The 23100-nt window shown below is 45.7% G+C and overlaps 1 protein-coding gene across 17 annotated transcripts in view; it reads left to right on the forward strand.

Moving 5' to 3' along the window:
- Positions 1-23100, forward strand: part of BLTP1 (bridge-like lipid transfer protein family member 1) — a 322576-nt gene that overhangs the window by 134553 nt on the left and 164923 nt on the right. For all 17 annotated transcript variants that reach the window (XM_077279045.1, XM_077279047.1, XM_077279052.1 and 14 more), the window contains exons 25-33: positions 296-576; positions 1759-2009; positions 2287-2542; positions 4630-5476; positions 6085-6155; positions 7614-7787; positions 9747-9867; positions 10402-10542; positions 17603-17730. In XM_077279045.1, coding sequence (XP_077135160.1) covers positions 296-576; positions 1759-2009; positions 2287-2542; positions 4630-5476; positions 6085-6155; positions 7614-7787; positions 9747-9867; positions 10402-10542; positions 17603-17730 — 2270 coding nt within the window. The remainder of the gene's footprint in view (positions 1-295; positions 577-1758; positions 2010-2286; positions 2543-4629; positions 5477-6084; positions 6156-7613; positions 7788-9746; positions 9868-10401; positions 10543-17602; positions 17731-23100) is intronic.

Here is a 23100-nt window from a genome sequence, read left to right on the forward strand (position 1 = left end):
GGTCTGCTATGTCTTCACTCCAAAACCTGGGGAAACCTAGCAAGAACTTGTTCTACCTACCTCCATAGCCAACTTTCTCAAACACTCCATATTAGTGGCTGAGATCATTGTTGGTGACTTCTACATTCCATATATGTGTTTTTCTCATTTTTGTGTAACCGTTTGGTATTGGGATCCTAATAATGATTAAAAATATTAATTAGTTACTTGGTAACGCAGTTTCACGTCTATATTTTGAGCTTTGGGTCTTTTTACATTTTCATGCATTTTATAGCACAATGCCCTTTTTTAACAGATGGGTGCTATCCGGCTTGCGAATTGTAACCTCCACAACCAAGCTGTAGGTGAAGGTATTAGTGCAGCGGTGCAAGATTTGCAGCTGAGACAGTACGTTGAACAGCTGGACGGTAGCAGATTGGGACTCCAGCCTGCCGTTTTGCGTAGAGCCTATTGGCTAGAAACTGGCTCTCTGGTTTTAGGGCTCATCACAGCAGATATAGCCCTAGCTGCGGACCATTCTTCTAAACATGAGGTCCAAAGGCACTTTTTGGAAACTCACGACAGCAGGACTAAAAGGTGAGTCAGTGAGAATTTTTTGGCATTTGTGGACTGAATAGCAGTCATTCCATGCAGTCTATAGATGTCATGTATTCTTGTAATGTAGGAGGATTTTTGCATTTCAATGTCATTGTCTAAATATGATGTAGAAATGGTATACGGTAGTTACAGGTCAAATGTGCCATAGAAAAGAATTATGGCCTGCAAACGCTAGAGTCCAGTTTTCTGAAGCATACTTAGTTGCCCTCACACAATTGACCCATTACTGATACTACTCATAAGTGAGGCAAGATGGCACTCAGAAGAGCAGTTTATAGCTGGACCATCAAGGATATCAATTCATTTTGATGGTCACAATGCAGAAGGAGGAGTCCAGTAGATCTATCTTGTCTGTGAAAGCTGGAATCCTGGACCAGGCCGATAAGTGGAAGGGCAGTCACTTGTCAAAGAGCCAGTGATAAGTTCAGACAACTACACATAGAATAGGTTCTTGGAACTGACAAGCACTAGTAAAGGGTATTGCCATCTTCATAGATGGGTATTGTTTAATAGTGCTCATAAAATGAATCAATGTTTTGCTTCTCAAAATGTTAAGTTTTTCTTGAGATATACTTTGCTTTACAGTTCTTTGCTTCAGGATTAGGAGCGGACAGTGCAAAGCAGTGATTACAAGCTCAATAGAAAAGAGCTTATGAGTAGGGTGCATATTTGGACACTTTAGCTAAACAGCATGGGTGGTCTGTCTACTAGACAACGGCTTGTAAACAAAAGAAATGAAGTGTTAAACTTGCAAGAACATCTGAAAATTTTAATTAATTTAATTAAACTGCAAAAGTACTTCATTTTACAAGAACTATGCGACAATAGTCATCTATGAAGATGGGAATGACATATCCAACTACGCTAATGTTAGTAATTAAAGCAGTGGAAGTAATGTATAACTTGTATTACATATAATTTATTTTCCTTAAATCCCATCCCTTTCATTATACTACGTTGGGGCTTGCTGTCCATAGAAGATGGCCCCTTACTATTAGAGTGATGAGTCACTTGTATTCCTGAGAGCTTGAGGTAACCCAGCTATCATACAGCTTTTAAGTCTTTGAGCAACACAACCTTATGGAGATGCATTAAAAGAAGCTATTGGCTTTATCATCTACTTTTTAACCTCACAAATCTCTTATTTTATCTTAATTCTAGGCTGTGGTTCCTATGGCCTGATGACAATGTGAAGAACAAGAGGAGTAGAAATAAGTGTGGTTGCCTCGGTGGCTGTCGTTTTTTTGGTGGCACCACAACAGGACTTGACTTTTTTAGACTGGAGGAGCTGACACCATCAAGTAGCTCTGCATTTTCGAACACGAGTGCTGAGTCCGATATGTTCTACGGACAGTCTTTACTGCAACCTACTGAATGGATAATTACTAAAGAAATGCCAAAAGCAGGAGATGGTGGGCATCGGGATACATCGATTTGTTTTACAGTTTTTGTATTGTGTGCCTTACTCTATGCATTTAATGTGAATTGTACACGAACAGATGTTCAACTGAAGAAAACTATTGTATTACTACTTGGGGTAAAAGTGTCATAGACACTAGATGTTTTGTGAAAATTATTATACAAAGAGGCCTGAGAAGTGTGGGTTTTTTTTAATGCAAAAATATGTTGAACTTCACTGAAACATGCTATGGCTTATATAAAAATAACTGTGATTTTTTTGTTTTTAAGCTAAGATTAATGGCTGTAAAAGAAAGGAATGGGACTCCAGATCTGTGGTGATAGAGATTGAAAGAAAAGCGCAGCACTTGAGCCTCCAAGTCCCGTTGCGTTCTCATAGCTCGTCATCTTCTGAAGAGAATAGCAGCTGCAGTGCTGCCCTTCCCTTGCTGGCTGGTGAAAAAGACAGCCCATCTTCTATTACAGAGGAAAGTATAGGACAAGTTGACTATCCAGCCAGAGCAAAGTCACAAGAAGCCCATGGCAGGTGAATACCCTTTCCCTTATGTTGTATCGTTTGACTTTATTTACCGTAATGTTTTTATGTTAATAATTTTGATTTCTATAGCGCCAACAAATTCTGCAGCACTTTACAATTCAGAGGGGACATGTACAGATAATATCAGACATTACAGAGTAACACATAATTTAGCAGATACGAAGAGGAGTGAGGGCCCTGCTCGCAAGCTTACAATCCATCTTCAATGATTCAAAGTGGACAATGAACCAAAAGAAACAAAGGATTTTCAAGAACTGCATAGACTGTAGAAAATGCCTTCCTGATCCCTATTATTTATCATACAGATCTCTGCATTAACTAATTACAGTTGGTTGCATAGCCTACCATTACATAAAGTAAAAAAAATGCCTATTAAAGGGGTGGTTCCGGGCTTTCTGTATAATTTGTGTGTGCACATAGGCTGCAGAATGCTGACAGTGTGTAATTACTCCCTTCAGCATTCTGCATGGTGTCCTAGGTAGCACTCCTAGTCATGTGAGCACTTGTCTCCTGATTCTGGAGGAGCTGCTCACTCACTGACTAGAGTTTTCCTGTCATACCTGCCCCCAGTCTCTGCCCGACCCTCATACTTCAGGGGAATGATTCAACCGATTTGACTAGCCAGAAAAGAAAAGGCTTCTACATAGGTGACTATAATACGCTGTGCAGGAAAGAGAGGTCTGGCAGCTTTCGACATGATCCAAGAATGAAATCACTTTAGGCTGAGTTCAATCACAAAAACAGGTGGGTGCTCGATCCGCTGGTGAGCACAGTACATTTCTGCTGTGTTAGAAGCACCCCTACTCATAGGACTATGAGTAAGGGTGCGTCTAACGCACCAGAAACACATCAGGTGTTTCCTATGTTTTTAACATGGCTTGACTTGCCGGAATAAACTTTTTGGATTTTACTATACAGGTTGGAGTGTCGAATCCTTTCCTTTTCCTATAATACGCTCTGTGCATCCATCCCTCCCTTATCCATCCCTCCATCATCCATCCCTCCGTCATCCATCCCTCCGTCATCCATCCATCCCTCCGTCATCCATCCATCCCTCTGTCATCCATCCATCCCTCTGTCATCCATCCATCCCTCTGTCATCCATCCATCCCTCTGTCATCCATCCATCCCTCCGTCATCCATCCATCCCTCCGTCATCCATCCATCCCTCCGTCATCCATCCATCCCTCCGTCATCCATCCATCCCTCCGTCATCCATCCATCACTCCGTCATCCATCCATCACTCCATCATCCATCCATCCCTCCCTCATCCATCCATCCACACACACCACTATTGACTGAGATTCTGCAGCAGCTGAAGTGTATTATGTGGTATATATGTAGTTATACATCAGTATAGACTGAGGTTCTGCAGCAGCTGAAGTGTATTATGTTTTATATGTAGATACACACACATCACTATAGACTCTTCACAGTACTCGTATGTCAGGGGTAATGTAGGGACATGTTACTGTCTGTCGCCACTGTGGATGAAACATGAGGACATGTGAAGATCTGTCACCCCTGTGGATGTAATTTGGGGACATGTGATGCTTTTTCACCACTGTGGGTGTGGACATGTGACTCAGTTATGGGAATTAAGTGAAATTCAGGAGGAAAGAAAGGCAGAAACAAAAAACGTTTCTAGGGGTGATGTATATCACAATACAGCACTGATTAGCTAAAAAAAATTGGATTTCGGGGTTGAACAACCTCTTTAAGGTATATGCCTCACCAGATGTTTCCTAACTTGTGTTCTGACAGTGCAGTAAAGTCTTCTTATCCTTCCCCAATCTACCAACGCTTTCAGTCATAACCAAGTCCTGTTCCATAACGTTAAGGTTTGGGCAGTAAAGTATTGCTTTCATATTTGGGGGTTAAGGACTGTGAAACTGGTGGCCTATCCTTAAAATATTGACTGATTGATTGATTGCATTCAAGTGGCTAGTGAAAGGAAATTGCTAGCATAATGGAAAACTTGGCCTAAAGTTTTATTTCTTTTGCAAGCCTCTTCTAATAAATGATCATGAACAATCTCTTTAAGCTAATTATAATTTCATTACTTGTCTTGTAGTTTTAGTGTTCCGGTTGAAGCTTCGGGTAGTAGTCCTGTTTCTCCAAATTCTCAAGATAGACCTGTGATTCATTCTCCACTCCGATCTCCTTTGAAGCGCCAAGCATCTGTGTGCTCGACAAGACTTGGCAGCACAAAGAGCCTTTCTGCTGCCTTTTATGGGGACAAAGCACCAGGACCTGTCGGAGTTCAGTTTAGTAGCGATGTCTCACGCAGTGATGAAAATGTCCTTGATTCGCCAAAACAGAGGAGGAGTTTTGGTTCCTTCCCTTACACTCCATCAGCAGATTCTAACTCATTTCATCAATACCGTTCAATGGACTCCAGCATGTCAATGGCGGACAGTGAAGCCTACTTTTCTGCAGCTGAAGAATTCGAGCCTATAAGCAGTGATGAAGGCCCTGGCACTTATCCTGGGAGAAAAAGACGAAAAAGGCAGGCTCAAAATATTGACTATAGCCGGGGTTCAATTTACCATAGCGTGGAAGGTCCATTAACTGCTGCTGCCCAAGGAGAAGACAGGCTGGATTCAAGAACATTGCCAATCCGAACTCATGCCTCTCAGGCGTCATTTGTCTCTGCTTTAGGGGGAGAAGAGGAGCCCTTGGAGCATATTTATCCAATGGAGGCTGAGAAACCCACAGATCATGAGCAAACGTCTCAGCAGCCTATAATGTCTTGTTACCAGAACTATCTGAGCCAATTTCAGGTGTTTAACTGGTCTGTCAAACATCCCACAAATAAAAGAACGTCAAAGTCTTCTCTGCACCGACCCTTAGATTTGGATACACCAACTAGTGAAGAAAGTTCAATGTCTTATGAACAGCTCTGTGTCCCAACTTTTAAGGTAGGTCTAGTGGTAAAACTGGTATTAACATCTGTGCTGTCATTGGACTATTTCTTGTAAATAGTTTTATTTTGTATTTTTTCATAGAAATTAAACACTTCATGGGAATTAAACATTTCATGCATACGTAAATACACACTTTTAATTCATAGTAAAGAAAAGCAGCTATAACTGGATTATTGTGTCCGTTCTGCACTATGGAGCACTGTTTGCCTTTAGGGTTCACGGGAATAGATTTGCAGGATCAGGGCCTTTGGCCTGGTCTGCAGTCTATGTTCACCGGGTAGGAGCCCTGAGAACCGCCTCTGAACTTCCAACATCCACGGCTCTTCTTTTGATTAGCCGGCCTGGCGTGATGCACATGTGACTTCACGACGGTCCTGGTAAACAAAAGAAGAACCGTGGATGCAGCCAGGTAGAAAGCTGTTCTCAAAACTTATATCTGGTGACCATGGATTACTGAAATGACTGACGGGCTCAGTCCTATAAGTCGATTTGCACTAATTGTACTCTGCTTCTATCCCACTTGACTCTTTCACTACAGAATTTGTAAAACCTGTGCTTGCTCTCTCCTCTAACTTGATTTTTTTTTTTTTATATATTTCAAGGTTGTAAAACAAGGTCTTTCAGCTAATGCTTTACTGGACAGGGGGATGCAACTTATGGGCAATTCCTCAAGGTGAGTTATAAAACCTTCAGATGTACCCTGTCATGCGACAGTTATAGACCCCAAAGAAAGAAATAAGTAGTTACTACAGTAACAAAGGCATGATGATTTATTATATGCAGCCACCATTAGTTTATTAACAAATTGAGATTATTGACTATTTCAAGTTGTAATAATTGACCCACAAGCTCTGTGATCAGTATAATAAAATGGAGGACATAGGATAAAGTTTGACTTATTTTCTTTTGCAAGCACCATCACAGTGATTTTTAATATACTAGTTATATATATATTTTACTCCCTTAGGCCATGTTCACACTTTGCGGTATTTACCGCGGATCCGCGGCGATATTGATGCTGCGGGTCCGCAGCAGTTTCCATAGCGTTTACATTAACATGTAAACCCTATGGAAACCGCAAACCGCTGTGCACATGCTGCGGGAAAAAACGCGTAGAAACGCAGCGGTTTAAAACCCGCAGCATGTCACTTCTTTGTGCAGAATCGCAGCGATTCTGCACCCATAGAAATGCATTGAACCGCTTACTTCCCGCATGGGGCTGTGCCCACGTTGCGGGAAGTAAGCGGATAATGTGCGGGTGGTACCCGGGGTGGAGGAGAGGAGACTCTCCTCCAGGCCCTGGGAACCATAAATAGTGTAAAAAAAAAAGAATAAAAATAAAAAATGATGCTATACTCACCTCTCAGCGCTGCCCGCGGCCGTCCGGTCTTCAGTTTGCTGTGCGAGCAGGACCTGTGGTGACGTCACGAAGGTCCTTCTCGGCACAGCATCTTTGGAACCGGACCGCCGGGTGCAGCGCCCAGGAGATCCGGACATCGGAGGGTGAGTATAACCAATTTTTATTATTTTTATCATTACTATTGATGCTGCATATTGCTGCATATGCAGCATCAATAGTACAGGAGTAATCCTGCAGCGGAAACTGCGGAACAAACCGCGATAAATCTGCAGGGATAACCGCAGCGGTTTTGCCCTGCAGATTTATCAATTCCGCTGCGGGATAAACCTGCAGAGCACACCGCAAAGTGTGAACATGGCCTTATAGCGCACAATTAATTCCACAGTGTTTTACAAACATAGGCAGTGTTCCCATTGGGGTTTGCAGTCTAGATTCCCTATCTGTTCGTCTTTGGAGTGGGGGAGGAAACTTAAGAACCCACGCAAACACGGGGAGAATATGCAAACTCCTTGCAGATGTTGTCCTTGGTGGGATTTGTACCCAAGACCCCAGTGCTGCAAGGCTACAGTGCTACCCACTGAGCCACCATGGTGCCCCTACATGCACTATATTATGCATAAGTCTTTTACATATGTTGGCATTTTCGGTGACACACCTCCACTAGCACTAGAGGCTCATGAAATAAGGATAGTTGTGTCTATAACAAATCCTTATTTAATATACCATTTTCATTTACGCAGGGGTTAATTACATTTTATTCTTTTTGGTTAGCACACCTTACACTCCTTTGGAGAAAAAAGCAATGGACAATACAGATGATGAAACAATAACCGAAGAATGGACTCTGGATCAACCTGTTTCTCATACCCGGACGACGGCCATTGTAGAAGTAAAAGGGGCAGTGGATGTTGTTTTGAGCCCCCTTGTAGCAGAAGTTTTAGACAGGTATATTTGGCTTTCATTTACAGTACAGACCAAAAGTTTGGACACACCTTCTCATTTAAAGATTTTTCTGTATTTTCATGACTATGAAAATTGTACATTCACACAGAAGGCATCAAAACTATGAATTAACACATGTGGAATTATATTCTTAACATAAAAGTGTGAAACAACTGAAAATATGTGTTATATTCTAGGTTCTTTAAAGTAGCCACCTTTTGCTTTGATGACTGCTTTGCACACTCTTGGCATTCTCTTGATGAGCTTCAAGAGGTAGTCACCGGGAATGGTCTTCCAACAATCTTGAAGGAGTTCCCAGAGATGCTTAGCACTTGTGGCCCTTTTGCCTTCACTCTGCGGTCCAGCTCACCCCAAACCATCTCAATTGGGTTCAGGTCTGGTGACTGTGGAGGCTTAGCACCCCATCACTCTCCTTCTTGCTCAAATAGCCCTTACACATCCTGGAGGTGTGTTTGGGGTCATTGCCCTGTTGAAAAATAAATGATGGTCCAACTAAACGCAAACCGGATGGAATCGCATGCCGCTGCAAGATGCTGTGGTAGCCATGCTGGTTCAGTATGCCTTCAATCTTGAATAAATCCCCAACAGTGTCACCAGCAAAGCACCCCCACACCATCACACCTCCTCCATGCTTCACGGTGGGAACCTGGCATGTAGAGTCCATCCGTTTACCTTTTCTGCGTCGCACAAAGACACGGTGGTTGGAACCAAAGATCTCAAATTTGGACTCATCAGACCAAAGCACAGATTTTCACTGGTCTAATGTCCATTCCTTGTGTTCTTTAGCCCAAACAAGTCTCTTCTGCTTGTTGCCTGTCCTCAGCAGTGGTTTCCTAGCAGCTATTTTACCATGAAGGCCTGCTTCACAAAGTCTCCTCTTAACAGTTGTTGTAGAGTTGTGTCTGCTGCTAGAACTCTGTGTGGCATTGACCTGGTCTCTAATCTGAGCTGCTGTTAACCTGCGATTTCTGAGGCTGGTGATTCGGATAAACTTATCCTCAGAAGCAGAGGTGACTCTTGGTCTTCCTTTCCTGGGGCGGTCCTCATGTGAGCCAGTTTCTTTGTAGCGCTTGATGCTATTCTGTATAACAAAAGTACTGAGGATTTGGTTGGGTGAATTGTTCCCTACGAATATGTTTGACATGTGCACTGGCATTTACTTGTAGTAGACTGCAGCGTGTGAATGTAGCCTTAGGCTTCTTTCACACTTGCGTCGGTACGGGTCCGTCGCTAAGCGTCGGCGCGACATACCGACGCACGTTGTGAAAATTTGGCACTTAGGATCCGTTTTTCCCCAAAACGACACATTGCGACAAATTCAAAACGATGCAAGTGTGAAAGTAGCCTTAGGCTACTTTCACACTTGCGTCGTGTGACGTCCGTCGCAATGCGTCGTTTTGGGGAAAAAACGGATCCTGCAACTGTGCCCGCAGGATGCGTTTTTTGCCCATAGACTTGTATTGCCGACGGATCGCGACGTATGGCCATATGTCGCGTCCGTCGTGCACTGGATCCGTCGTGTTTTGGCGGACCGTCGGCACGATAAAACGTTCAAGGAAACGTTTTTTCGTACGTCGCGTCCGGCATTTCCTACTGCGCTTGCGCGGCCGGAACTCCGCCCCCTGCTCCCCGGACTTTAGAATGGGCAGCGGATGCGTTGAAAAACTGCATCCGCTGCCCATGTCGTGCCAAATTTTCACAACGTGCGTTTGTACGTCACGCCGACGCTTAGCGACGGACCCGTACCGACGCAAGTGTGAAAGAAGCCTTACTTAGCTGTCTCTCAAAGTTGTCATGTTTTCCTGATAATTTTTGCTTAATAAAATTTCCCGATTCTGATAATATATAAAGATAACCACACTGCGCTGATTTGTGTAAGCGGCTATGTGATCTCTTGGATTGCCCCTTAGCCGGGCTTATAAATGTTCTTGCTGTCCTTAGGTACATAGAGGCTATGGTACATTTCACTAGCACCAGACATCCAGCTGTGATTGTTGATGACCTACATACCAAGGTGCTAAAAGAAGCTGTGCAAAACAGTAAGACCACCTTCTCGGAAAATGTAAGTTCAATAAATGTTTATCACCTAAAATCCATCTGGGTTTCTTTCTGTTTTTACATCTGGTGTTTTTATATTGGAGTAGTTAAGCAGATAATTGACAGTGAGAGGTGCCCATGTTGGCAGCTAGTATAGTTTTCAGAGGGACGCTCATTACGTGCTATTACTGCCTTTAGTGTCTATGTGATGGTCAAGCTCAGAGTAAGTGTGAAATGTCCACTTCAGTCAAGTGTAGCCTGGAGGTATTTACTGAAAACGCTGATTTAATCTCATATGACTTAATTCCAGGCTTTCATGAAGAGCGGAGCTATAATCCTCGCAATAGCGTGTTGTATAATTTATGTGCAGATCTCGGATAGGTTATTGCGAGCCCTATAAAACTAGTGATAAGGAAAGCAATATATTGATGTCTTGTTGCCAGCTGATAGTATTTCCATTGCACTGATTAGCGATGATACATATGGAGTAAAATATTCATTGCCATTGCCACATTACGAGAAGATAAAGTCTGTGCATTTGTGTCATATTCTTTTCCAGCAACCGTCTAAGCAAGAAAATAAATTATCCAAACCTGAGACTCATGTTAAAGGAAGCACAAATCAAACGCAGACCAAAGGCGGGCTAAACCAAGATAATGTGAAAATCAAGGGGCTTCAAGCCAATGTCTCAATACCCAAGGTATAATGTGTGTTTATTCTCTAAAGCAGGGGTGGGGAACCTTTTTCCAGCTGGGGGCCATTTGGAAATTTCTAGCATCATTCGGGGGCCAGACAAAAATGATCACCAAGAAAATTATCCCGGTATATTTAGTCAAACAATTAATTTTGGTAACTCACCCTTAATGTGACAGCTGGAGCTTCTTCTCTTTGGTGTAGCTGTGATGTTAGGTGATAATACTGATCATGTTGCTTCTCCCAGCTGCTTTTCCAGGGGCGGTGCGAAGATCACAGGGGGGGCACAAATCACAGGGGGGCACATAGCTGGAGGGGACAGAGATCACAGGGGGCACAGATCACATCGGAGCACAAGTATCACAGGGGGTACATAGCAGGGGCACAGGGATCACAGGGGGCACAAAACGGGAGCCACAGAGATCACAGGAATGCACACAGCTAGGGGGCACAGATCACAGGGGAGCGTAAAGCTGGAGGGCACAGAAATCACGGGGGGCATATAGCTGTAGGGCACAGAAATCACGGGGTCATATAGCTAGAGGGAACAGAAATTACAGGGAGGCATATAGCTGGAAGGCACAGAAATCACAGGGGGGCATATAGCTGGAGGGCACAGAAATCATGGGCATACAGATGGAGGGCACAGAAATCACAGGGGGGCATATAGCTGGAGGGCACAGAAATCATGGGCATACAGATGGAGGGCACAGAAATCACAGGGGGGCATATAGCTGGAGGGCACAGAAATCACAGGGGGGCATATAGCTGGAGGGCACAGAAATCACAGGGGAGCATATAGCTGGAGGGGCAGACAGATCACAGGGGGCACAGAAATCACAGGGGGGCACATAGCTGGGGGCACAGGGATCACTGGTGGAAATAACCTATGGGGCACAGAGATCACGGGGGGGGGGCACATAGCTGGGGCCATAGAGATCATGGGGGGGCACAGTGATGACATGGGTGCACATAGTTGGGAGGCACAGAGATCACAGGGGGCTTATAGTTGGGGGGCAAAGAGATCAAATGGGGGCACAGAGATCATATTGGGGCACATAACCGGGGGCACAGAGATCTCAGGGGGGCATGTAGCTGAGGGGCACAGATGACCTGCAGACAAGCACAGAGCTGCCGGCACAGAGATCGCTCTGGACTCTCTGGAGCAGCTCCTCTTCCGGGACAGGAGGAGGGGAGCGCATTGGCCGCTAACCCCGCCCACCCTGATGACGTCATCATTCATGTGCAGTGTAGGCAGCGTTCTGTAATGAATGCTGCTTACCGTGCACTTGGGGGTTAAAGGGCCGGCAGCTTGCAGGATACGGCTGCCGCCCGAACATTGCGGACTCCGGGGACCTTCCCTCGTGTCGCATGAAAAGCATGCGACCCGAGGGCCGGAGGTTCCCCATCCCTAACCCTAAAGCATTAAAAGCCTTTAAAGGGAATCTGTCAGCAGGTTTGTGCTGAATCTGTCAGTAGGTTTGTGCTATGTAATCTGAAGACAGCATGAGGTAGAGGTTTAAACACAGATTTTAGTGATGTCTCGCCTATCAAGCTCCATCCTATTGTTTACTTGCTATGATTGTTTTAGCACCAGGAGCTTATCATTGCTGGACACAGCAGCATGTGCATGCTAGTCCGACACGCCCCCTCCTGTGATAAGTGCCTTACTGTCTATAGACATTATATATGCAGAGCCTGGTGAGGGTGGGGTTCGCTACCTCAGCTCTGATTGTGTCAGAACGGCTGCACCCAGTAAAGTAAGTGACTCCAGGGTCTCTTTGCCTTCCTCATGTAGCTCTCAGGTGAGGTAGCAGAAACTACTGGCAGATTCCCTTTTAAAATCATGTCATAAATACCCATGCTTAATATCTAGTAAATCTTTGTTTTACTGAGATTGTAGAGGACAACAAGAAGGGCAATCTACTCAAGTGTATGTTATTTCTATGGATACCAGGAGGATTAATGGCTGAATTTATTTGTGATTTAGATTTTTTTCTAGTTAAATATCCTAAACAATGAAACTTTATAGGGGTATTTCCCATCTCCGTGATACTATCCCAATATGTAGTAGGTATAGTAATGATATTATCAAATACCTCTAATTAGAAATGTAGTATTGATTGGTAACGAGAGGGGGAGAAACACCCTTTAAAAAAAAAAAAAGAGATCTAAGAGCTAGCCTTCTATAAATTTAGACATAGCTTGGGGATGCATTCATGCAGGGGTGCATTCGTGCACTATTATTCGTGTAGTTTTATTCAAAGTATTTTTTTCTAAGTATGCAGCAGTTATAACATGGCAGTTAGACAGGGCAGGAGACAGGTAAGACAATCTAAACCTATTCCTTATTCACTTGAAACAGAACAAATACTCACCATATGTATCTGTATAATCTATATCCTGGCTGCTGCATTCACTCACCGCCCTTGCATAAACTCTTTAAACTCCATCCATATCGGCCCCTCTGTCCTTGCCTCTCCTATGTATAGCACTCATGCTCTGTTCACATTGCTTAACAGCGCAGATCCATTCAGTCCCACCATCCAACACAAGAGACGCTCTCACAAATCACTTAACCATCTGCTCACTCTTTCTATCCTCCTTCTCCTAGTCGCTGGAGACATCTCTCCAAACCCCGGCCCCCCATGTTATAGCCAGTCAAACCTCCCAACTGCTACACCCAGAAACCCCTCTAACCTTATTAATATTCCATGCATGCCTTCTGTCTCTTTCAATTGTGCTCTTTGGAATTCTCGCTCTGTGTGTAATAAACTCTCCTTGATTCATGACTTCTTCCTTTCTAATTCTCTTAATCTCCTGGCTCTTACTGAAACCTGGATCCAGCAGTCAGACACCACCGCTGCTGCTGCTCTCTCATATGGTGGACTACACTTTTCTCATACCCCAAGATCAGACAACAGAGCAGGTGGAGGCGTTGGTCTGCTCCTTTCACCCAAATGTACCTTCCAAGTTATCCCCCAAGTACCCTCACTTGTATTCCCTTCCTTTGAGGTCCATGCTGTCAAACTCTACGTCCCCTTCTCCATGCGAGTGGCGGTGGTGTATCGTCCTCCTGGCCCCTCTCATCAGTTTTTGGATCATTTTGCCACCTGGCTTCCACACTTTCTCTCCTGTGACACCCCCACCCTTATCATGGGTGATTTCAACATCCCCATTGCTTCTCCCCTCTCCCCATCTGCTTCTCACCTTTTATCTCTAACCTCCTCTTTCGGCCTCTCGCAGCATACTAACTCTCCAACGCATGAAGATGGAAACTCCCCTGACTTGGTCTTCTCCCGGCTTTGCTCAGTGGATGATTTCACAAACTCCCCTCTCCCGCTCTCTGACCACAACCTTCTTTCATTCTCTATCAAGAACTGCCATCCCGCTCAGGTCACCCCCACTTTCCACACTTATAGAAACATACAGGCCATTAACACCCAGAAACTTATGAAGAACTTGCAGTCCTCATTGGCCCCAATCTCCTCTATCTCATGTCCTGATTCTGCTCTGAAGCATTACAATGAAACCCTGCAAAGTGCCCTGGATGAAGCTGCTCCTCCTATACATAAAGCAACTCGACACAGACGGCGACAACCGTGGCACACGCTGCAAACACGTTTCCTGCAGCGGTGCTCCAGGTGCGCCGAACGTCTGTGGAGAAAATCTAATCTACCCGAAGATTTCATCCATGATAAGTTCATGCTAAAAACATACAACTCTGCCCTTCACCTCTCCAAACAAACCTATTTCAACACACTCATCACCTCGCTGTCCAATAACCCTAAACATCTCTTCGACACTTTCCAGTCCCTACTCAACCCAAGAGAGCAGGCCCCAACCACAGATCTCCGCGCTGACGATCTGGCCAATTACTTCAAAGAAAAAATTGACCACATTCGACAGGAAATCATCTCCCAATCTCTTCATACCAGGCACTGTCCTCCCTCCCCCACTGCATCTAGTTCACTCTCTAACTTTGAACCAGTTACAGAAGAAGAAGTAAGCAGGCTCCTTGCATCTTCTCGCCCGACCACTTGCACCAGTGACCCCATTCCGTGACATCTCCTCCAGTCCGTTTCCCCGGCTGTCACCTCTCACATAACAAAAATATTCAACCTTTCCCTCACTTCCGGTATTTTTCCCTCCTCATTTAAGCATGCCATCATACATCCATTACTTAAAAAACCCTCCCTCGACCAAAACTGTGCCGCTAATTATAGACCTGTCTCTAATCTTCCCTTCATCTCTAAACTCCAGCAACGCCTGGTCCACTCCCGTCTTACCCGCTATCTCTCAGATAACTCTCTTCTCGACCCTCTTCAATCTGGCTTCCGCTCTTTACACTCTACTGAAACTGCCCTCACTAAAGTCTCTAATGACCTACTAACAGCTAAATCTAATGGTCACTACTCCATGCTAATTCTCTTGGATCTCTCCGCAGCATTCGACACTGTGGATCATCAGCTCCTCCTCACTATGCTCCGCTCCATCGGCCTCAAGGACACCGTTCTCTCCTGGTTCTCCTCCTATCTCTCTGACCGATCCTTCACTGTATGTTTTGCTGGTTCCTCCTCCTCTCCCCTTCCCCTTACTGTTGGGGTTCCTCAAGGATCAGTCCTAGGCCCCCTCCTCTTCTCTTTGTATACTGCCCCTATTGGACAAACAATCAGTAGATTTGGTTTCCAGTACCATCTCTATGCTGATGACACCCAATTATACACCTCTTCTCCTGCTTTCACTCCGACCTTCTTAGAAAACACTAGTGATTGTCCTCCCTCTATCTGAAACTGAACCTGTCAAAAACTGAACTCCTCGTGTTCTCTCCCTCTACTAACCTACCTTTGCCTGACATTGCCATCTCCGTGTGCGGTTCCACCATTACTCCCAAGCAACATGCCCGCTGCCTTGGGGTCATCCTTGATTCCGAGCTTTCATTCACCCCCCACATCCGATCACTGGCTCGCTCTTCTTATCTGCATCTCAAAAACTTTTCTAGAATTCGCCCTTTTCTTACTTTCGACTCTGCAAAAACTCTTACTGTCTCACTTATTCATTCTCGTCTGGACTATTGTAACTCTCTACTAATCGGCCTCCCTCTTACCAAACTCTCCCCGCTCCAATCTGTCCTGAATGCTGCTGCCAGGATCATATTCCTCACCAACCGTTACACCGATGCCTCTACCTTGTGCCAGTCATTACACTGGCTACCTATCCACTCCAGAATCCAGTACAAAACTACTACCCTCATCCACAAAGCACTCCATGGCTCAGCACCACCCTACATCTCCTCTCTGGTCTCAGTCTACCCTACGCGTGCCCTCCGCTCCGCTAATGACCTCAGGTTAGCATCCTCAATAATCAGAACCTCCCATTCCCGTCTCCAAGACTTTACACGTGCTGCGCCGATTCTTTGGAATGCACTACCTAGGTTAATACGATTAATCCCCAATCCCCACAGTTTTAAGCGTGCCCTAATAACGCATTTGTTCAGACTGGCCTACCGCCTCAACGCATTAACCTAACTATCCCTGTGTGGCCTAATAAAACATAATCAGGTTCCTCGCATCATGTTCTCATACACTTTATGCAGTTAATAGCCTCTGTGTCTGTACTGCTACATATTTAGGCTGTTAACTGGTTCATGCAGCTTTACATGAACACCCGAGCCTTACACTATGGCTGGTGCAAATAACTAAAGCAATTGTTACCATCCACCTCTCGTGTCTCACCTTTTCCTCATAGTTTGTAAGCTTGCGAGCAGGGCCCTCATTCCTCCTGGTATCTGTTTTGAACTGTGATTTCTGTTTTGCTGTAATGTCTATTGTCTGTACAAGTCCCCTCTATAAGTTGTAAAGCGCTGCGGAATATGTTGGCGCTATATAAATAAAATTATTATTATTATTATAGTATAGTTTTTCTGATTCGCCATGTCTTTCCTCGTGTCCAGGCATTGCAGGACCTTCGGTATCCATAGTTACAACCACTAGCAACTAGCTAACTAACTGTCACTTCATCAGTGTATGTAATCATGGATATTTAAGGTCCTGCAGTGCCTGCACATGAAGAAAGTGACATAGCGAATCAGAAAAGCTATACTATATTTCTAATTAGAGGTATTTTCTAATATTATTATTATTACACCTACTACTTATTGGGATAGGATCTTGGAGATGGGAATACCCCTCTAAGGGAGCTAATTACCTGATTCATGCTGCCCAAACCACAGGCAGCATGAATCAGAGTCTGGCTTCGTGATTGCATGATATTTCTCTTTGAAATGCTCCGCTGTTTCAGAGAAAGCATCGTTAAAAGATCTGGAAGGGGACCAAAGGGAGACATTAAACTAGTCCAGCGCCACCTCTGGCCAGCTTTTACCAGGTGATTGACTGGTGTCTTGTTATGGGAGAGACATGTCACTCATCAGTGGTACGGATAGAAGCCGGCTGGAAGTGGCATCAGACTAGACTCATCTCTCACTATGGTCTCTGGCCAGATCTTCTGACTATATGTTCTCCAAATACTGGAGCACTTCAGAGAAGAATATACCTGGCTATAATCATGCATCCAAGCTCTGATTCATGCTGCCCAAACCACGGGTAACCTGAATAATAATCAGATATGATGATGCAAAAGCTGTCAGTGCCATTAAGTTGTAAAAGCATGACACTAAAATAGAAGCTAAAAATGACAATAGAAGGTAACAAACCTGTATTTCTACAACAATCAAGGATCGGGTTAACGGGACATAAATTCCTAACTCGTTTCATGTGCCGTATTTCTCCTTCCTGACGTGCATTATCTAGACGGAGATCATATATACAGGCCAGTTTTACACTAGCTGCTCAGGATATGCTGGGGGCTGAAACAGTGAAGACATCTTCTGATGAACTCTCAGATTTCAGCAGCACTGCACAATATATCTCCCTTTGCTACAGTACTTTATATTCTTCCCATCCCACAGTGCTGAACCTAGTCTTATAATTATATGTATTATTGTTAGCTCTATGTAAGAAAAATGGCCAGAGGTAATCTGTGGAAATAATCATCCTGTCTTGTTTCAGGTGAATCTGTGTTTGTTACAAGCATCCATTGAAGAGTCTTCTAATCTAGCCGCAAACAAAAGTGTCACCCATGTTTCTTTAATCGCACTTTGCTTTGATAGAATTGCTACACAACTCCGGATGAACAGGTAAAAAATTAGAGTAGTTCAAGAGTAACCGTCGTTTTAATTTTTATTTTAGGAATCAACAGAACATGAAAATAGGAAACTTTAAATTTATCTGATCAGAGAAATCTGGTTCTTTCTTTGCCAGGGCTGATCATTTCATTATCAAAATTCTCAATTCACCGGTAAAATCTGTATTCAGTGAAGACAGATTATTGCATTATTGAGATAGATGGCGGCTGCTGCTGATAAGATTCTATGTAGATGGGAGGGGGAGGAGGAGGAGGAGGAAGAGCTCTGTCTGTAGTTCCTCCTTCCCCTCGTCCTAGAATCTTATAACTTACAACTGCCATCTTGTATCTCAGTAATAAGAAAGTCTGTCTTCACTGAATACAGATTTTAACTATGAAATGAGAATTTTGAAAATTACCAGCCCAGGAGGAGGGAAAAAAGGCAATTTCTCTGATAAGATATAATAAAAAAAATTGTTATTTGCATGTGTATTATTCATTTATTAAATAAAAATTAAACTGAAAGTTAGACCTTAAAGTGAACCTGCCCGATCCTCAGGCAGCATGTATCAGGCACTGACTGTTTTATCTCAGCCAGGTATGTTTGACGCTGAACAACGTTTCAGAGAAAAGCATACTTAAAGGCCGCCGGGGACCGAGCCGCAGTGGAGACTAGTCGCATAGCCAGTTCCCCAGCGGCTTCATCCTGCCTGCTGCCCTGTATTGACAGGTCTCTGCCAATGTACGTGTATAGGGAGACACAAGTCCCTTCAGGTTAGTAGGTGGAGAGAAGCGGTTGCTATTTAATGTATCTTCTTCTCTGGATCGCCGCAGCATTTCAGAATCAAACATGAGATCATACAGCCAGTCCCTTATACATGCTGCCTGTGAGCTGTCTGGTTAACTTTAAGGTGTAAACTCGGCAAGACTTTTCGGATAAGGGTATATTACATCATGTGTGTCATTGAGATCACATTATCAACTGTCATTCTTAATGTATTCGATTGACCCTGAATCTGAACTTTTATAAATAGGCACACTTATATAAAAAAAAATGAGCATGTCCATCATAAAAAGTTTTTTCGATACCATATTGTGCGAAAGTTTTATCACTTTCTGATTACCAGCATTCTCCCATTGATTCTCAGAGTGAATTAGCCTTGTTAAGGGCTTGTAAAGGTTTATGGCTAAAGACACATACATTAGATGACAGCTGGCTGAAATTCAGTTTTCAGTGGTATAATTTAATGTGAATGTGGCCTTCTGGTTCTCTTTCTGGAGATGATGGTGGGAGAGAGAAGGTTCAGGCTGCTGAATTGTAATAGTTGACCCTTTTTTTTCCAAATAAAAGATATCTATCAGGAGCTTTTTCCTCACTTCCCATTGAAAAAAAATGAACATTGTGACAAGCGCTCATGCTTACAGGGGAGTCTGTAGAGAGATCTGTCCTCAGACCGTTATCCCATGTGTATAGGGGAGCCTGGAGAGAGATCTGTCCGCTGACCATTATCCCATGTGTACAGGGAAGCCTGGAGAGAGAGATCTGTCCGCTGACCGTTATCCCATGTGTACATGGGAGCCTGGAGAGAGATCTGTCCGCTGACCGTTATCCGATGTGTGCAGGGGAGTCTGGAGAGAGGTCTGTCCGCTGACCGTTATCCCATGTGTACATGGGAGCCTGGAGAGAGACCTGTCCGCTGACCATTATCCCATGTGTACAGGGGAGCCTGGAGAGAGATCTGTCCGCTGACCATTATCCCATGTGTACAGGGGAGCCTGGAGAGAGATCTGTCCGCTGACCGTTATCCGATGTGTGCAGGGGAGTCTGGAGAGAGGTCTGTCCGCTGACCGTTATCCCATGTGTACATGGGAGCCTGGAGAGAGACCTGTCCGCTGACCATTATCCCATGTGTACATGGGAGCCTGGAGAGAGATCTGTCCGCTGACCATTATCCCATGTGTACAGGGGAGCCTGGAGAGAGATCTGTCCGCTGACCGTTATCCGATGTGTGCAGGGGAGTCTGGAGAGAGGTCTGTCCGCTGACCGTTATCCCATGTGTACATGGGAGCCTGGAGAGAGACCTGTCCGCTGACCATTATCCCATGTGTACAGGGGAGCCTGGAGAGAGATCTGTCCGCTGACCATTATCCCATGTGTACAGGGGAGCCTGGAGAGAGATCTGTCCGCTGACCGTTATCCGATGTGTGCAGGGGAGTCTGGAGAGAGGTCTGTCCGCTGACCGTTATCCCATGTGTACATGGGAGCCTGGAGAGAGACCTGTCCGCTGACCATTATCCCATGTGTACATGGGAGCCTGGAGAGAGATCTGTCCGCTGACCATTATCCCATGTGTACAGGGGAGCCTGGAGAGAGATCTGTCCGCTGACCGTTATCCCATGTGTACATGGGAGCCTGGAGAGAGATCTGTCTGCTGACAGTTATCCCATGTGTACAGGGGAGCCTGGAGAGAGATCTGTCCTCAGACCGTTATCCCATGTGTACAGGGGAGCCTGGAGAGAGATCTGTCCGCTGACCATTATCCCATGTGTACAGGGAAGCCTGGAGAGAGATCTGTCCACTGACCGTTATCCGATGTGTGCAGGGGAGTCTGGAGAGAGGTCTGTCCGCTGACCGTTATCCGATGTGTGCAGGGGAGTCTGGAGAGAGGTCTGTCCGCTGACCGTTATCCCATGTGTACATGGGAGCCTGGAGAGAGACCTGTCCGCTGACCATTATCCCATGTGTACATGGGAGCCTGGAGAGAGATCTGTCCGCTGACCATTATCCCATGTGTACAGGGGAGCCTGGAGAGAGATCTGTCCGCTGACCGTTATCCCATGTGTACATGGGAGCCTGGAGAGAGATCTGTCTGCTGACAGTTATCCCATGTGTACAGGGGAGCCTGGAGAGAGATCTGTCCTCAGACCGTTATCCCATGTGTACAGGGGAGCCTGGAGAGAGACCTGTCTGCTGACCATTATCCCATGTGTACATGGGAGCCTGGAGAGAGATCTGTCCGCTGACCATTATCCCATGTGTACATGGGAGCCTGGAGAGAGATCTGTCCGCTGACCGTTATCCGATGTGTACATGGGAGTCTGGAGAGAGGTCTGTCCGCTGACCATTATCCCATGTGTACAGGGGAGCCTGGAGAGAGATCTGTCCGCTGACCGTTATCCCATGTGTACAGGGGAGCCTGGAGAGAGATCTGTCTGCTGACAGTTATCCCATGTGTACAGGGGAGCCTGGAGAGAGATCTGTCCGCTGACCGTTATCCCATGTGTACAGGGGAGCCTGGAGAGAGATCTGTCCGCTGACCGTTATCCCATGTGTACATGGGAGCCTGGAGAGAGATCTGTCTGCTGACAGTTATCCCATGTGTACATGGGAGCCTGGAGAGAGATCTGTCCGCTGACCGTTATCCCATGTGTACAGGGGAGCCTGGAGAGAGATCTGTCCGCTGACCGTTATCCCATGTGTACAGGGAAGCCTGGAGAGAGATCTGTCTGCTGACCGTTATCCCATGTGTACATGGGAGCCTGGAGAGAGATCTGTCTGCTGACCGTTATCCCATGTGTACATGGGAGCCTGGAGAGAGATCTGTCCTCTGACCATTATCCCATGTGTACAGGGGAGCCTGGAGAGAGATCTGTCTGCTGACCGTTATCCCATGTGTACATGGGAGCCTGGAGAGAGATCTGTCTGCTGACCTTTATCCCATGTGTACAGGGGAGCCTGGAGAGAGATCTGTCCGCTGACCGTTATCCCATGTGTACATGGGAGCCTGGAGAGAGATCTGTCTGCTGACAGTTATCCCATGTGTACATGGGAGCCTGGAGAGAGATCTGTCCGCTGACCGTTATCCCATGTGTACAGGGGAGCCTGGAGAGAGATCTGTCCTCTGACCGTTATCCCATGTGTACTATGGAGCCTGGAGAGAGATCTGTCCTCTGACCGTTATCCCATGTGTACATGGGAGCCTGGAGAGAGATCTGTCTGCTGACAGTTATCCCATGTGTACAGGGAAGCCTGGAGAGAGATCTGTCCTCTGACCGTTATCCCATGTGTACAGGGGAGACCTGGAGAGAGATCTGTCCTCTGACCGTTATCCCATGTGTACAGGGAAAGCTGGAGAGAGATCTGTCCGCTGACCATTATCCCATGTGTACATGGGAGCCTGGAGAGAGACCTGTCCGCTGACCATTATCCCATGTGTACAGGGAAGCCTGGAGAGATATCTGTCTGCTGACCATTATCCCATGTGTACAGGGGAGACTGGAGAGAGATCTGTCCGCTGACCGTTATCCCATGTGTACAGGGGAGCCTGGAGAGAGATCTGTCCTCTGACCGTTATCCCATGTGTACTATGGAGCCTGGAGAGAGATCTGTCCTCTGACTGTTATCCCATGTGTACATGGGAGCCTGGAGAGAGATCTGTCTGCTGACAGTTATCCCATGTGTACAGGGAAGCCTGGAGAGAGATCTGTCCTCTGACCGTTATCCCATGTGTACAGGGGAGACCTGGAGAGAGATCTGTCCTCTGACCGTTATCCCATGTGTACAGGGAAAGCTGGAGAGAGATCTGTCCGCTGACCATTATCCCATGTGTACATGGGAGCCTGGAGAGAGACCTGTCCGCTGACCATTATCCCATGTGTACAGGGAAGCCTGGAGAGATATCTGTCTGCTGACCATTATCCCATGTGTACAGGGGAGACTGGAGAGAGATCTGTCCGCTGACCGTTATCCCATGTGTACAGGGGAGCCTGGAGAGAGATCTGTCCGCTGACCATTATCCCATGTGTACAGGGGAGCCTGGAGAGAGATCTGTCTGCTGACCATTATCCTATGTGTACAGGGGAGCCTGGAGAGAGATCTGTTTGCTGACCATTATCCCATGTGTACAGGGGAGCCTGGAGAGAGATCTGTCCGCTGACCGTTATCCCATGTGTACAGGGGAGCCTGGAGAGAGATCTGTCTGCTGACAGTTATCCCATGTGTACATGGGAGCCTGGAGAGAGATCTGTCCGCTGACCATTATCCCATGTGTACAGGGGAGCCTGGAGAGAGATCTGTCCGCTGACCGTTATCCCATGTGTACAGGGAAGCCTGGAGAGAGATCTGTCTGCTGACCGTTATCCCATGTGTACATGGGAGCCTGGAGAGAGATCTGTCTGCTGACAGTTATCCCATGTGTACATGGGAGCCTGGAGAGAGATCTGTCCGCTGACCGTTATCCCATGTGTACATGGGAGCCTGGAGAGAGATCTGTTTGCTGACCATTATCCCATGTGTACAGGGGAGCCTGGAGAGAGATCTGTCCGCTGACCGTTATCCCATGTGTACAGGGGAGCCTGGAGAGAGATCTGTCTGCTGACCGTT

The sequence above is a fragment of the Ranitomeya variabilis genome, chromosome 1, assembly GCF_051348905.1.
Source record: "Ranitomeya variabilis isolate aRanVar5 chromosome 1, aRanVar5.hap1, whole genome shotgun sequence".
Classification (NCBI taxonomy): Eukaryota; Metazoa; Chordata; class Amphibia; order Anura; family Dendrobatidae; genus Ranitomeya; species Ranitomeya variabilis.